The sequence below is a fragment of the Plectropomus leopardus genome, chromosome 22 (genome assembly GCF_008729295.1).
Source record: "Plectropomus leopardus isolate mb chromosome 22, YSFRI_Pleo_2.0, whole genome shotgun sequence".
Taxonomy (NCBI): Eukaryota; Metazoa; Chordata; class Actinopteri; order Perciformes; family Serranidae; genus Plectropomus; species Plectropomus leopardus.
The window spans coordinates 19,892,505-19,906,621 of record NC_056484.1 but is presented as its reverse complement, the minus strand read 5'-3'; the positions used below and the strand labels follow the sequence as shown (position 1 = coordinate 19,906,621).

Here is a 14,117-nt window from a genome sequence, read left to right as displayed (position 1 = left end):
TAAGCGTAACAGCCTCCTGCTGTGCTGCAATTTACCATCATTTTCAGCCCAATTAAGCATCTTTGTCTTGTTCGCCTTCTCTCCATGCCCGCTTTAAGTTGTGGCCTCTGCCAAGTTTAATAGACCAATCAGTGTGGTTGAAGTGACTTTGCTGCATTTAGTGCGCAGGATTGATTTGTGTTCCCTCCCAAACACACAGCATGCTCCTCTGCTCCCAGAAACAGAATCAGGAATGATAGAACACCTCAATGATAGTTCATTCGACACCCAGGAGAACATTAAAATAGGTCTAATAATTGTCTTATTAGTGAACTTGCCCTTCCATTAAAAAATAGCAGGATCATTTGTTAGTAAATAATAATCGTTGCCTTTTCCCTACATATTAGAATTCTTATTCAGGGTCTAAGATGTTGTGTGCAGCAGTCGTAGTAGTGAATATCTCTGTCTGTTTTTGTGAATCCACTGAGGTGAGGGAAGCTTGCAGAAAAAAAAAAGATTTTTCACATGAGCTGAAGTCATAGGCTGATGCTGCTGTCGCAATTGGAAGCCAATTTTTATCTGCAGCTCTGCAGGTGGTGGTGGTGGTCCCCAGAGTTTGTGTGTGTGTGTGTGTGTTTGTGTGTGTGTTGTGTATATGGGAGGGAATGAATACAGTAGCTTGTGCTCAGATCTGTCTGTGTGTTTGTATGCAAGCCTGACTGTGTGTATTTGCAGGATTTTCATGTGTATGTGGTTAGAAGTGTCAGCTGTGTGAGTGTTGTGTGTGTGTGTGTGTGTGTGTGTGTGTGTGTGTGTGTGTGTGTGTGTGCGTGCGTGTGTGTGTGTGTGTGTGTGTGTGTGTGTGTGTGTGTATCATCTGACTGTCACCGTGTTTAACTGTGTGTTTGTACATGTGTGGTTTTCTTTTCCATTCCTTGTGTGCGTGTGTGTGTGTAGGACTGTTATCTCGTGTAGTGTGTTGGACTCTATCCTTGTTTCTTCACATCAGCAAACAAACAGTGGAGCATGATGCGGCTCGGGGTTGAGGAGGAGAGGCAGTTGCACACAAACATATTTCATGCACACATGCACACACTGAAGCAGTCGCAGAATCTCATCGGAGACCGTTCCATCCTCCCTTTAGAGGTGTCCATCTGTTGAACATGTGACTGAGACCAAGAGCTGACTCAGAAATACAAACTCCTTATTTTCTTGTTTAACATCGCAGAAACACAGACGACAGACTGGATTAAAAGGAGGAAAGATTCTGGCTGTTGCTCTAAAATCTCTCAGTTGCTGGATCTCTGTAACCCTTAAATTCCAACTGTACAAACACTGTAGCACTTTAGCCACTCCACAGACCATATTATGTCTATGTGATGCTATATTTTTACTGTGATAATAACATCTCTGCCATGATCTATAACGAAATGGTGCTGATAATAACAATACCTTTATTCACAAAATGCTTTACATGCAAATAAAAAGACCATAAACACAAAGCATTTTAATATTTGAATCCTCAGCAAATTGATTTGATTTCTCGCTCAAAAATATGGGGAAAAACACAGCGACTTGGCAAGAGATGTCCCACAAATTGGAAGATTTTGTAGATGTAGAAAATTATTTTTTTTGGTAATTTTTGGTAACATTTTCCTAATTTCTTGCTAATTTATTGGGTCAATTCTTCTCATGTTGCTCATTGCTTCTTGTGTTTTAAAAAAAAATAAGAACATTTGCACAGGTTTTAAAGGGTAATAGAGCACCCCAGGAATGAGTCCTAAAACCTGGAAATTAGTTAGCATTTCAGCACCTCCAGTTCTGTGTTTTTTGAATGGGTTTTTGGTTAGATGCCTGAAATAAGGTCTTTGGCTAACACAAGTGATAAACGACTTTCACATTGTTCTACTACATAAAATACATCAGTAAATACCCCAATCATAAATTTTGGGGCTTTTGTGTATCCTTAAAAAGTTGCTTAAAGCAGACTACAGAAACATCATCTCACCAGCCTTGTAGCGGGGGCAACATAAAGTTGTGCCACCATGGTGTAGTCCATTTATAGCCTAACATTAGCTTTTTACTTATGGTGAAAAAAAAAGTGGTGTTCATTGGTTATCTTGCTGAACAAAATGTCTAAGTATCATAAATGTTCATTTGCCATATAACTTATTTTCTGCCATAATCCAAAACGCTATGAAAATTCTTGTAAGTTTTTTGATAAGGGAAACAGGGTGACTCTAACCTCTACTTCCACCTGCATTCTAGGGTATGGGGCAATCTATGGATAGGTGTTATTGCTGTCAAGGGAAAGATATAATTGTATATCATCAGCATAGAAATGGTAACTGATATGGGAGTGAGGAAACTTTCTTTCTTGGACATAGCCATGACAGTCTCACAACAACTACTGGAAAACATTATTATCAATCTGTCATTGCATTGTTTGGCTGTGAATGGATGAACATGAATCTGGAGCAGCTCACAATAAAAATCCGCCCTCCATAGCCCATCTGAAATGACTGTAGTGGCTGTAGTCAAGTTCACCAGATATCTCAAACTGTCTCTATAACTCCTGTGTATTATTTTGTCCTTGCGCCTTTAGGACATTCTCAGAAAACGACTGCACCATGGTGGCCCCAGCAGACCCCTGCCTCAGCCCCACCAAGGGAGAGCTGGTCTACAGCAAGACAGCCAAACAGTGCCTGGAGGAGATATCAGGTACAGCAGGTCACCACACGCTGCCAGTGCTGCATGTATGATATTTCTGTGTGTGAGTGTGTTAATGTGCATTAGCATTCATCTCTTGTAATGTTGGTCATACCGGATTTAACCTTCCATTTGCTGTTCAGCATCTATATTTAACTATGCTGACCTGCTGCAGTATGGCTCTGCATGTGAGAGGAGATGATGCATTTAGCCTGGGAAATAGAAAAATTATGGGCCGCTCTACCTAACATTTGTGTAACAGCAGTAGTTAAAGGGTAGCTGCAGGGTGGGAGAGTTTTTGAAGGCTACTGCTGTTACTAGCACAATGCATTGGTGTCCTGCAGCTGGTGCGTACGTGTGTTTTGCGTGTATGTGTTTATTTGTGTTTACTGGGGGGGATCCCTGTTCCGTGCTGGTTTCATGTAACGGACGGAAAAGGTCAACACTGACAGACGGACACGGGGAGCATCTGCAGCTCTTTGTTTACGTCCCTGCAGGCTGCCATCATGTGTTACAATCCCAGCTCGGCATGACGAACCGCTATGTGACACACCATCATCAGTACATACACACATTTACTATTGTTTTTAGCCTCAGCAGAGGGATGGCTTATGCAAAGTGTGACTGGACATTAGATGGACTTTTTTAATCCAAAGCTACTATAGTGTCATTAGTTCAGATATTTTAGCCATATCCAGAAAGAGGAATGGATGGAGTTTACACATGAACTACAATGGAGCATGAAAATTGGGTATGGGAGGGAGTTGTAAACCTTCAAGCAACAGAGAAATTGATTTAGTAAAGGTGGTGGTTTTTGGGATCAGAGGCTGAAATCACTCAAAAATAGACCATGCTCCTCAATATAAGGATGCCAGTTTTGGTTAATTTTGCTTTCAGTGGATCGATATCCACTAACTAGTAACTGGTTAATTTATACGGGAAAAAAAAAAACAAAATGAGGTGAAATACAAGAGGATTTTCCTTTTAGTCCAGCATTCCATTAACTCATTGAGCTTTAAAGCTGCATTTCAAAGCAATATCCATTTAGAGGTGGTGGAATTTTGTTGTTTTGATATGTTAATGTTTTGAGTTTTATTTTATCTTTTGTTGGTTTTGCTGACAGACAGCTGCATTAACATTAGGGGTGTAACTATGCATGAAGATATATGTATATCAGGTTAATGATCAACAATCCAGCATCATCTATGCAAATTAAAAACCTAGCTACATATTATAATCCTATAAATAGTCCTTTATTTTGACATAACCATGGCTCATCAATGTCACTTTTTCTATCCAGGCGCACTACCTTACTAAACACAGTGCTAGTGGCTTAGTGCCAGGCAAAAAGGATATTTATTGATATTGTTCATATCAATCACAGACCCCTGAATCGAATCAAAACCGTATTGTGGCAGACTTTTTAATAACAGCAAATATTATATCTATATCTAAAGAATCCATATGATATCACATCATGATGAAATTTGTGATTCACACCACTAGTTAAAGTGAAAACATATTGCCCACTGCCCACCCTCCTGTCTCCAATAGTTAGTACCTGTTAGCTTTGGTTGCTCTGCACTGCACACCACCCAGGTTGGTGGGGAGCTGGCTACCGGCTCCACTCACTCAGCAATTATTGCTGGTAATGCTGTTCTGGAAGCACGGTAGCAACCCTGCAGTCTCAAACCAGGTTGCCTCAGTGAGTAAGCGATTTTTTTAAGCTGCAAAACGCCTTAGCATTGTTAACTATGTTTGCACTGCTAGCCATGCTGACACCGTGAGCAATGCTAAATGAGGTAACAGCAATAACAAAGTTAACAATGCTTGCCTTTCAGTTTACCCCAGATCACCCCGGTGAAACCCCTTTTAACATTGTTGACTATGTTATCAGTGTTAGCTCTTTTAGGACAGCAGCCGTTTCAGCACAGCTCGTGGTGCTGACGTAGTTAACAATGCTAAAATGGGTTTGAAATAAAGCCGCTTACTCACAGGGGCGACCTGGGAGGAGTCCGGGTTGGGTGAGTAAGCCATACTGCTAGCTAGATCCCAGGGGACCCAATAAGTGCACAATGCAGTAAAGTAAAGAGCAACAAAAAAAGACGACCATGCCTAACCAAAATTATTTCAAAATTATTTTTGGTGTGAAACCATTGACATAAAATTAAATTGAATTGAATTGAACTAAATTGAACTGAACTGAATTGAATTATATCACTACTCCAACATTTTGTACAGTCTATATATATCTGAGTTTATGATCCTACTCAATTATGGTTGTCATAACACCCATATACAACCAAAAGCTGCTGGTTGAAATGAAATCGTAGTGTTTGTTTGCAAAGGCTGCAAACGTCTTTATTGTCCTTTAATTACAGTCAGTAGACATCTGTGTAATTGAGCTTCTGTAGCTGAGAGGTCAGGGCGAAGGGACATTTGACCAGTTCGAAGGAGTTTCAAACCACTAACTGAAATTCGTGCCAAGGCAAAGGATGAGAGGTTAGAGCAGGCAACACACAATCACAACACAAGCCGCTGGCACTGAGAGGTTCCATTGTTTCAATTGCATCTTGCCTTGCAAGTCAAGACTTCAGTGTCACAACTCATCCCATTTTACATCAAAGACTGTGTTGCCATTTGCCAAGATCTACTGTATTGTGTGGGCTGTTTTAACTTAGATCCTTCCAATCATTTTTAGAAGAAAACAACACTTGGTTCAAATAATTTGGAATGAAACTCCACCCTTGTAATAACAGAAATAATAGAGATCAGCTTTGGATGATAAATAAGACGTCCAGTTCAAAGTGAAGCCAGAGAGACTCTACAAAGCTCAGCGAGCACAAACAGCAGCGCCTGATTACAGGTTTGGTGATGTCAGGTCAGCAGTGACATTCCAGACGTTTTGCTTTGGTCGCGGCTTTGCCGAAGCCCATCATTTGAAGGATAGAATTAGACTGCGGCGCTGACCGGTCCCTTTGTTTGGGGTCCATTTCAAACACTTGCTTTTTGTTGTCACACGTTTCATGGTCGTCTCACATCCTTCGCTTTTTCCCGACTTTTCCTCCGTAGAGGAGTCTTTGAGTAGGAAATTCAAGTAAACACATACCGCAAACACCACATGACAAGCGTACTCATTTAACATATATAAGCTCTTTATTCACATGTTGATTTAAGCTTTTTGGGAAATGTTTGTAGACAAAGAAAGCAAAAACAGCAGATGATTATCTTAGACGTCTTTTTAATGATTTATATCTCCCTTTTTTGATTACCCTTTTGAAACCTGAGCAAATTGGTTTGATGTCTTTCAGAGAATTCAATAAGCAGTGAAAAAAAGAAATGACCCAAAAATTAGCAAGAAATAAGTGAAACATGCAAAAAATTACCTGAAAATTATTATTTTGTGGTTATGATTATTATAAATATAGTTTTTCCCAAGCTTTTTTCTGTTTCCCCTTAACATTTCTACCCTAGCATTTTAAAAATAGTATTCTATATCCATTAGTTTCTTTCAATTTGTGGAACATTTCTTACCAAGTTGCTCATTGCCTTTTTTCCCATGTTTGTGAAATAAAAACAAATCCTGCACACTACGACATTGCTCCAGTGAATATTAAATATAGCTACCACCGAGGTGACGCCCCCAGCCACATGCTCTTTACCAACCATCTCTTGTCCAGCACCTGGCCTTTTTGTCATCTGGATGTGTCTGCTTTTGTGAACTTTTTTAAAGAAACTGCAACACTTTGGTTGGGGTTCAAACGTTTAAATACTTGTGAAAAGCATCTGAAAGCAGCAAAGAAAAGTGATGTGACTCCAAGTTTCAATGGGTTAATAATGGCTGTGGATGTGTGTGTATGGATTGGTCTCTCACAGAAAACACACAATTAGGTTGCCCTTTATTATGGTTTCTGAGGCAACTGCGTCCCGGCCCTGCTTGCCATTGGTAACTCTGATTAAAGAATGTGTGGCAGACAGCTGTGACTAATAGCGACAGGGCTAATAAAGCCCCCATTGATTGATGGGAATATGTTGCTTCTGTGGTCTCATTGTTGATCCGCGATAAGCTGTGGGCCGGCCGCTCCAGCTCCTCAAGATAGCATTTAATTAAGTCGGGGCTGGCCGGCGAGGTTCAGCAGGGGCTGCAAGCTTACAGGTGCTGCTGTCCAAACAACTCACTGTCACACTGCGAGGGGGGGAAGACGGAGAGACAGAAAGAGCGGGGGAATGATAGTGTGAGGGAGGAGAGATAAGGGCAAGGAAGAGGAGAAAAGTGAGAGAATGAGGGATTAAGAGAAAGAGAGGGTGATAAGCAGAGAGAAGGAGGGCTGAGAGTGAGAGAGAGAGAGTACTGCAGGCTGCACGCAGGAATGAGCAAGCAGAGCTGTGCAAGCTCGTCCGCTGGCTTCACCACCCGCTCATTCTCCGCTGTGAGCAGAGAGGGACCGTCAGAGAGTCAGAGGAGAAGTGTGACGGAGGGGTGGTAATTAAACGGAGAGACAGAAGGTGGAGGCAGGCAGATAAGAGTGAATGAAAAGAGACTGTCGTTCAGAAACGGGAGAAGATAAATACAGTGAGCGCAGGAGTGGGAGAGAGCTGTGAGATGTAGCGGCTCGTTCATCCACGCCCCTGACTGTGGTGAAGGAGGAGAAAGACAGAAAGCATGAGGACAGAAGGAGTGGACGGAACAAGTGTGGCTCAACGTCTGACCGTGAGCATGGACTGGCTCGAGGATGGATCTGGATTCTACCTGCACGCCTGAGAGGGAGGTTTTCTCTCCAATCTTCACCCCGTGCTTGCTTTCCCTCCAGCCCTCTGAAGCCAGGACCTCAGTCGGGAGGTGTGGGACGTGGGGACACATTTCTCTGCTTCCTCCTTCTACCTTCCATCTGCTCTCCCAGTGACAGTGCAGCCAAGATGTGAAACAGGGAGCTACGCACAGGTAGTACAGTTTCACTCACTGAGCCTCCAGAGGCGAAAAGGTAAGCCGGAAAAAAAGGGAGGGGAGCAAAGATGAAGCGAGGAGCAGAGTTCTCGGTGTATCAGGGAGGCAGCCCGGCTCGACGGCCTCCCCAGCCTCTCCCCGACAACCTCAACCTGCGGATCAAGCAGCGCTCGCTTACAAACCTGACGCTGCTCAGCGACGGTGAACAGCGGGTGTACTCCTTCGAGCTCGATGAGCCACCGCCTCGCCTCTCACAACCCCAGAACTCGTCGTCGTACTCATCCCCCACGCAGCGGGCAGGAGGCAGCCTGCAGGGAAGCCCCAGGAAGGAGGCGGTCACGAGGGGCGGTGGTGTGCGGGGCACCAGAGCTCGATCCCTGTCACTCTCCCTCACTAAGGTGCTCTCTCAGTCAGAGCACTCCCTCATCCCAGTGCCTTGGCGGTGCACAGGTGCAGGCGGGCGCCCGCAGCGGGCGTCGTACAGCGGCCACACAAGAACCGAGCTAGCACGGACATACAGGGAGAACGGGGGCACGGATGAAGATGGAAGCAGCGGGCGTTCGGACGAGGAGCCAGGAGCAGGAAGGGGTGGAGGTGGTAGTGGTGGGAAGCGGGGGAGCAGGGAAAAGGACGGTGGGTATTGGGCAGAGGAGGAGGTTTCAGGGGGCGGTCCTCGTGAAGGAACGGCTCAGCTGGACAAAGAGGTGATCCTGACGATGCTGGGCGACCTGGAGCAGGTGCTGCACACACAACCACGCCCACGTAAGTCAGCACAGTCCAGGAAATCAGTATACACTCAAATAATTTTTGGACTACATTCCTTCAACATGAAAGGGTGTCTATGACAACACTGCAAATTGAAAACTTTGTACAGGAAGTGAAATTGAACTTATGTTAATGTGAAGTTGTAGTTTAAAATGTAAACTTGAGCACATTATAAAAATGCAAAACCTTCAATAAGCTGTTTTTTCTTAATCCTCACAATGGGGAAACCTACGTCTCAGGGCACGCTATTAGCATTTTAAGACATTATTTAAAAGGAATTTGCGAGACAAGGCTGTTAAAGCACACACACACCCTCCCTTGTGCAGTTCACACATACACTCTCAGCATCCTCAGCCACATCATTTACACAAGCGTTTGAATTCATGGACACAGGCAGATAAAAAGATCTCCTCTGCATGTACACATCCTTTTTATCTCTTGCATCTGCACACTGTCACAGTCTGCAAATGAGGCTCTCTGCTGTGTGTGCGCAGCATTGTTAAGTGCTGTACTGTATATTTAGCAGCTGGGGGTCTAACTTATACCTACAGGTTGCATCGCTATACCTCGACAGAAGCTTCATTAATGTCTAGCTTGGGAGAGCTCGCTATGAAGTCTGATTTTTGCACTAACCTGGCTTTGATGTGAGAGGGAAAAAAGGGAAGGGTCTGAACCTTTTTTTTTTTTCAACGTGACAGTAAAGATAATTATTTTGACTCTACAGATAAAGTCAAATGCACAGCAGGGCGGGCTATGGCAATGAGCAGAGTATTGCTTATTTCCTTGAAGCCTGTTGAGGCATGATGCAGCATAAATACCTCAAGCCATAGATGATGGAAAATCAACACCTCACCCACTGCAAAAGCTTTTATCTTACACCTCCCTCGCTGCCCGTGAGTCACACAGCCAACATGATCAATAGCTTATTATTACACTTTTGTGTCTGTATGTGTGTGTGTGTGTGTGCTTGTGCGTGCGTGCATGCATACAGGTGCTAGTTTTAGCACACATGCCTCCATCTTCATGTTTCTGTGTGTGTGTTTCAGAGATCTATCCAGATAACTGAGAAGCCATTTACATCCTTAAAGAAGTCTCTCACCCTGTCAAAGTTGGCTTTCAAAGTATCCAGCTGCTGTCGTGGCTGTTTGAGCTCTCGGCCTCGGGGGAGCAGTTGTCGTTTATGCGTATTAACAAGCTCTCAATGTGCCGCGATGCCTGTTAGGAAACACATTCAGCAACAGGGCTGTAAAATTTGTGGATGCATCTACGTGTGTGTGTGGGTGTGGGTGTGTGCCTGTGTGAGCTGCCATAGCGACACACCAGCTAGTCAGTCACTGACAGCCAAAGCTTCATTATTAAGGCTGATTTGTGACAAACTGCTGCGACAAGGCTGGATTGAGCTCACAGTTGTGTCTAGTTGTGTGTTTGTGTGTGTGTTTGTTGGCCTGCATGCGTGTGTATTATAATTAGATGACTGGGATGGTGCCCTGATAGTATTCAGCTAGAGCGAGGGGCATCAGCAGCAGCTAACATGCATTATTGAAAGAGAGGGAGAGAGAGTGAGCAGGCACCCACTGCTACAGTTTGTGCGTGGGTGTGCTGGAGTGAGTGTCTGTGTGTGTGTGTGTGTGTGTGTGTGTGTGTGTGTGTGTGTGTAAGTCAGTCCCAAATTGCAGTAATTTCCATGATGATGCATCAAGTTTATCTTGAGCAGCATTTGTGTGCGAGCGAGTGTATTTATGCACCTTCCCTCCTTTCGTGCCCTTTTCGATCGACCCTGCAGACCTGTTCTCAGTTTGGCTGCTTCACAGCCTCACTGGGCCAAGAGCCGGACAGCAGCTTGAATCCAAATGAAAGCTTTGTGGCTTCTCACCTCTCTGTCGTGTTGGATACTAAAGTCAAAACACCAACTATACATGTGTATAAGCAGCCACTGCGTTGGGTATTAGGTGCTGGGGATTTAGCAACACACATTTTTGCTGCTCCTCTTGATCCGCGAAAGGTTGCTGAGCTGGGAAATTGCTTATAGGTATTGTGTTTTGGACTGAATGTTAGTTTTCTAATTCAAAAAGGTGTGTGTGTGTGTGTGTGTGTGTATCTGAGTGTGTGTATGTATGAGTGTGCAAAGGAAGGATGTCAGTTTCAGTTTCACTTGGCTTTACTTTCGAAAGGCTGACACCATGGATTTATTATGTGAATTGGATACAGTAATCGAGGCGCGGCCCCGTTCATTCCTATGAAAGTTGCTCAGTGGTGCATGAAGCCAAAAAAGCTGTAATTCTGTTGTATGACATCACTCAGATCTTTCGTATAATGGGGACCATAGAGCATGGGCGCAAGAGACTTATAATAGCCAATTGCAGCCGAGTGACTAACTTCAGCCAACCAAACGGCTAATTTCCAGTTTAGCACTCCGATAACTTGAATTGGGAAAATTATTTAATCTTGTGGCTCCTCTAGACTTCTGAAATGTCAGAACAAATCCATCAAATCCCATTAGTTAAACAAGTAATTTTGCTGGGATTTTGATGCTCAAAAAAAATTATCCGCTGATTCACAGACATCTCTTTCACAATCTAAGTCTATGGGAAAATGTTTTGGGCTCAATGGCATCACGAGGTGTTATTCCACTTTTGGTCATTACAAAAATTGGCTTCAAAGTCTGGTGCAGCTCCTGGGAGCTTGGCCAGCACCCATTCACTCGCAACTAATCAGTTAATTTTCAAGAAAAAAAAGACAAAACACAAGCGGCCTTTACTTTTAGTCTGGCGCTCCATTGACTCAGTGATCTTTAGCTGCTTATTTCAGAGGGAGAGAATTTTAACATTTTGCTATCTAAAGGTCTTGACTTTTATTTTATTTTCTGTTGGCTTTGCTGTCAGAACGCTGGCCAGTCGTGTTAAATTGTGGAAACATGGCCACTGTCCAGTCTCTGGTCTCCACTAGTTCTTCAGCTGCTCATTTGGCGCTTACAGCTGGTAATGGCATCCCAGTGACAAAGTACATTGCTGCATGTTCAGAAAAATTGTGCCACTCAATTTGAAACCTAAAACCACGTTTTGCGTTGTTGGCTATTTTCAATGTTAGCTCTCTTATCACCAATAGAAGTTTTAGCACGGCTAGTGGTGCTAACATTGTTAGCCTTAGCCTTAACCTTAAAAGGTTTTGCAGGTCAAAATGAAGCCACTTACTCAGTGGAGGGACCTGTAAGCTAATTTTGGACTGCAAAACCTTTTGAGCATTGTTTACTATGTTAGCATTACTAGCTGTGAGAACACTGCTAATGGTGCTAACACAGTGAACAATGCTTAAATGGTTTTATGGCTCAAAATTAAGGGTCAGGACTACGTTATTAGCGGTAAGTGCCGAATGAGCAGCTAGCTTGTTCTGACCTGAGTAGTGTGCAGTGCAGTAAATTTCAGAGTAGCAAAAAATTAATTTACAGACACACGTGTAACTTATAAAAAATATTATAAATATAATGTTATAACCACTGACATCCCTATTTCAAAGTGTTGGCATGCATGTGAGATGCAGTTGTGTTGCCAAAAACTTCTCTCCTGTACCGCAGTGAATTGCTCAGACACACACACACACACACACACACACACACACACACACAAACAAAGAAACATAAATGCACACACACGCCTTGGGCTGCTTCTCAATGTTGCATGAAGTGTCCGTTCATGACGGAGACTCCAGGGCCAGATCTCCTCATGTCACTTTCATAATGGGATTGTAATTGGATCTTTCTGGAAGGGGCTGTGGTGAGAGGAGGAGAGGAGAGGAGCAGGAAGACATGAGAAAGGAGGAAATAAGTAAATCAGATAACAGTGATTCTTTGAGTTTGTTCTATAACAGACCCCTCCACCCACCCCCACTTAGTTCTTGGACCGATCTGCTTTCCTTAAGGAGCTGCAACCCTTTTAAAAAATGACAACAGCAAATCATTCTTGGGTTCAAAGGGGAGTTTCCATCTCTCAGTACTGTTTCAGATGTGCTCCATCCTGACAGGAATTAATTCAGGGCACAGAGGCTTCCATGCGTTGGCCGTGAACACAATTTTGCAGTTGTGATTGTGCGTGTTACTTTTTCTAGTAAGTTTTGGAACAAGATCGCTTGTGCCTCATCGATTTCTAATTACTGGCCAGAGAGTGGAAATGTGATATGGGGTCAGAGGTTAAGAGCGTGCTGCACCACTTTGTCCTAACACAACCTCCGGTCTGTTTGCTCTGTGAAGACAAAACATGACCTCAATTATACCAGACTGCACTACACCCTGAGAGGTCATCACTCAAAACGATACAGTATAATTGAGGTCATGTCTTGACTTAATTTTGAAAAAGACTTTTTGAATGCGGATATTGTCATGGCTGGATCTTTGTGAAATTGTAAAGTCTTTATGTAATGTTAATCAGTACCAAATCCTGTCGGTGGTGGCAGGTTAACACCTATGAATCATCCTATCTGCTACTTATACCAGCTTCATGTCCAAGCATTTTAAGCAGGGGTCTTTAACGTTTTTTAGGTTGTTTAGGGCAGCCGAAAGTGCCATGTATAAACATACTTTTATTTGGTCTATAAAATCCTAATTTTAAGTCAATTTTACATCAACATTATGTTTTCATTAGACAAACATTCATGTGTAACAGCAGTCATCAATGCCGTGCACTGTAAATTTAATTGGTTGGATATTTTGTGGAATATGAAATCTTTTCTAATAATATGTTGGACTAATTTTAATGTCTATTTTAATGTCTATTTTTAGATATATTCAAATCTTTGAAAAAAAATAAACTTTCAAAAAAAGTTCAGCTAACAATTTTGCAGTGCTTAGCACTTCCCAAACATGAGCATTTTTGTTAAAATGCTACTATATAAAACATGTCAGTACAAACAGTCTCATGCACTATGAAGCGTGCCTGCGGAAATGCTTTATATTGAAGGTTTTTTTTTTAGCAAAAACTGCATGTATTTGGGAAATATTGAGAATACAGCTGGATAAATGAAACTTGGATTATACTCATAGAGTTGTGTTAGAGTTTAGAAACTGACGTTTTGATTTAGTTTTGCTGCTGTTAAACGTGGCCCCCAATGACTTAAATTTATGAAGAATGTTTGCCTTTTTTGTGTTCTCCATTCATCATGTAGGCATGCCAAAAAAAATCTTTTCACAAATTCAAGGTAATCCATGGTGAGTTATTGATATGCAAATGATCATTTTGTAGTATTCCTTTAAATGCTTTTAAACTCCAATGAATAGAGCTGCAAATGCATAGCCATGAAGGTAATAACAGTAGCAGATAGGATGAGATTCCTAGTTATCTCCTCAAATTCAAGGTAATGGGGGAAAGTGATTGATATACAAATGGTTTAGCTGACTTAACATTTATTGAAGGTCTATTATTCGGACAGACAGCCAAGACAGCTACATCAGCTGCAAGCATATAAAAGAAGGGATTTAGTGTCAGTCACTACAACTGTACCTGTAACAAAGTGACTCTTATAATGTGCGTGTCACTCAGTGTACACCTAAACAGGAAAACTGGTGTCAGCTTGCAAGATCAGTGGCAGTGTCTGTTCAGATCAATCATTATTCAGCGTGGGGAAAAAAGACAGGAGAAACTATAGAAATGAAAAAGAAATAATGCACTGCACAATCCTGCTCACTGTTTATAGTTGGATGAAATGTATACAATCTGTGCTTTACTGGAAA

General features: G+C 42.6%; 1 protein-coding gene across 1 annotated transcript in view; it reads left to right on the top strand.

Annotated features, from left to right (window-relative positions):
* nav3 (neuron navigator 3) overlaps window positions 1–14,117 on the top strand; it is a 251,822-nt gene that overhangs the window by 145,119 nt on the left and 92,586 nt on the right. The window contains exon 9 of the mRNA XM_042511574.1: window positions 2,585–2,700. Within this exon, the coding sequence (XP_042367508.1) occupies window positions 2,585–2,700 (116 nt within the window). The remainder of the gene's footprint in view (window positions 1–2,584; window positions 2,701–14,117) is intronic.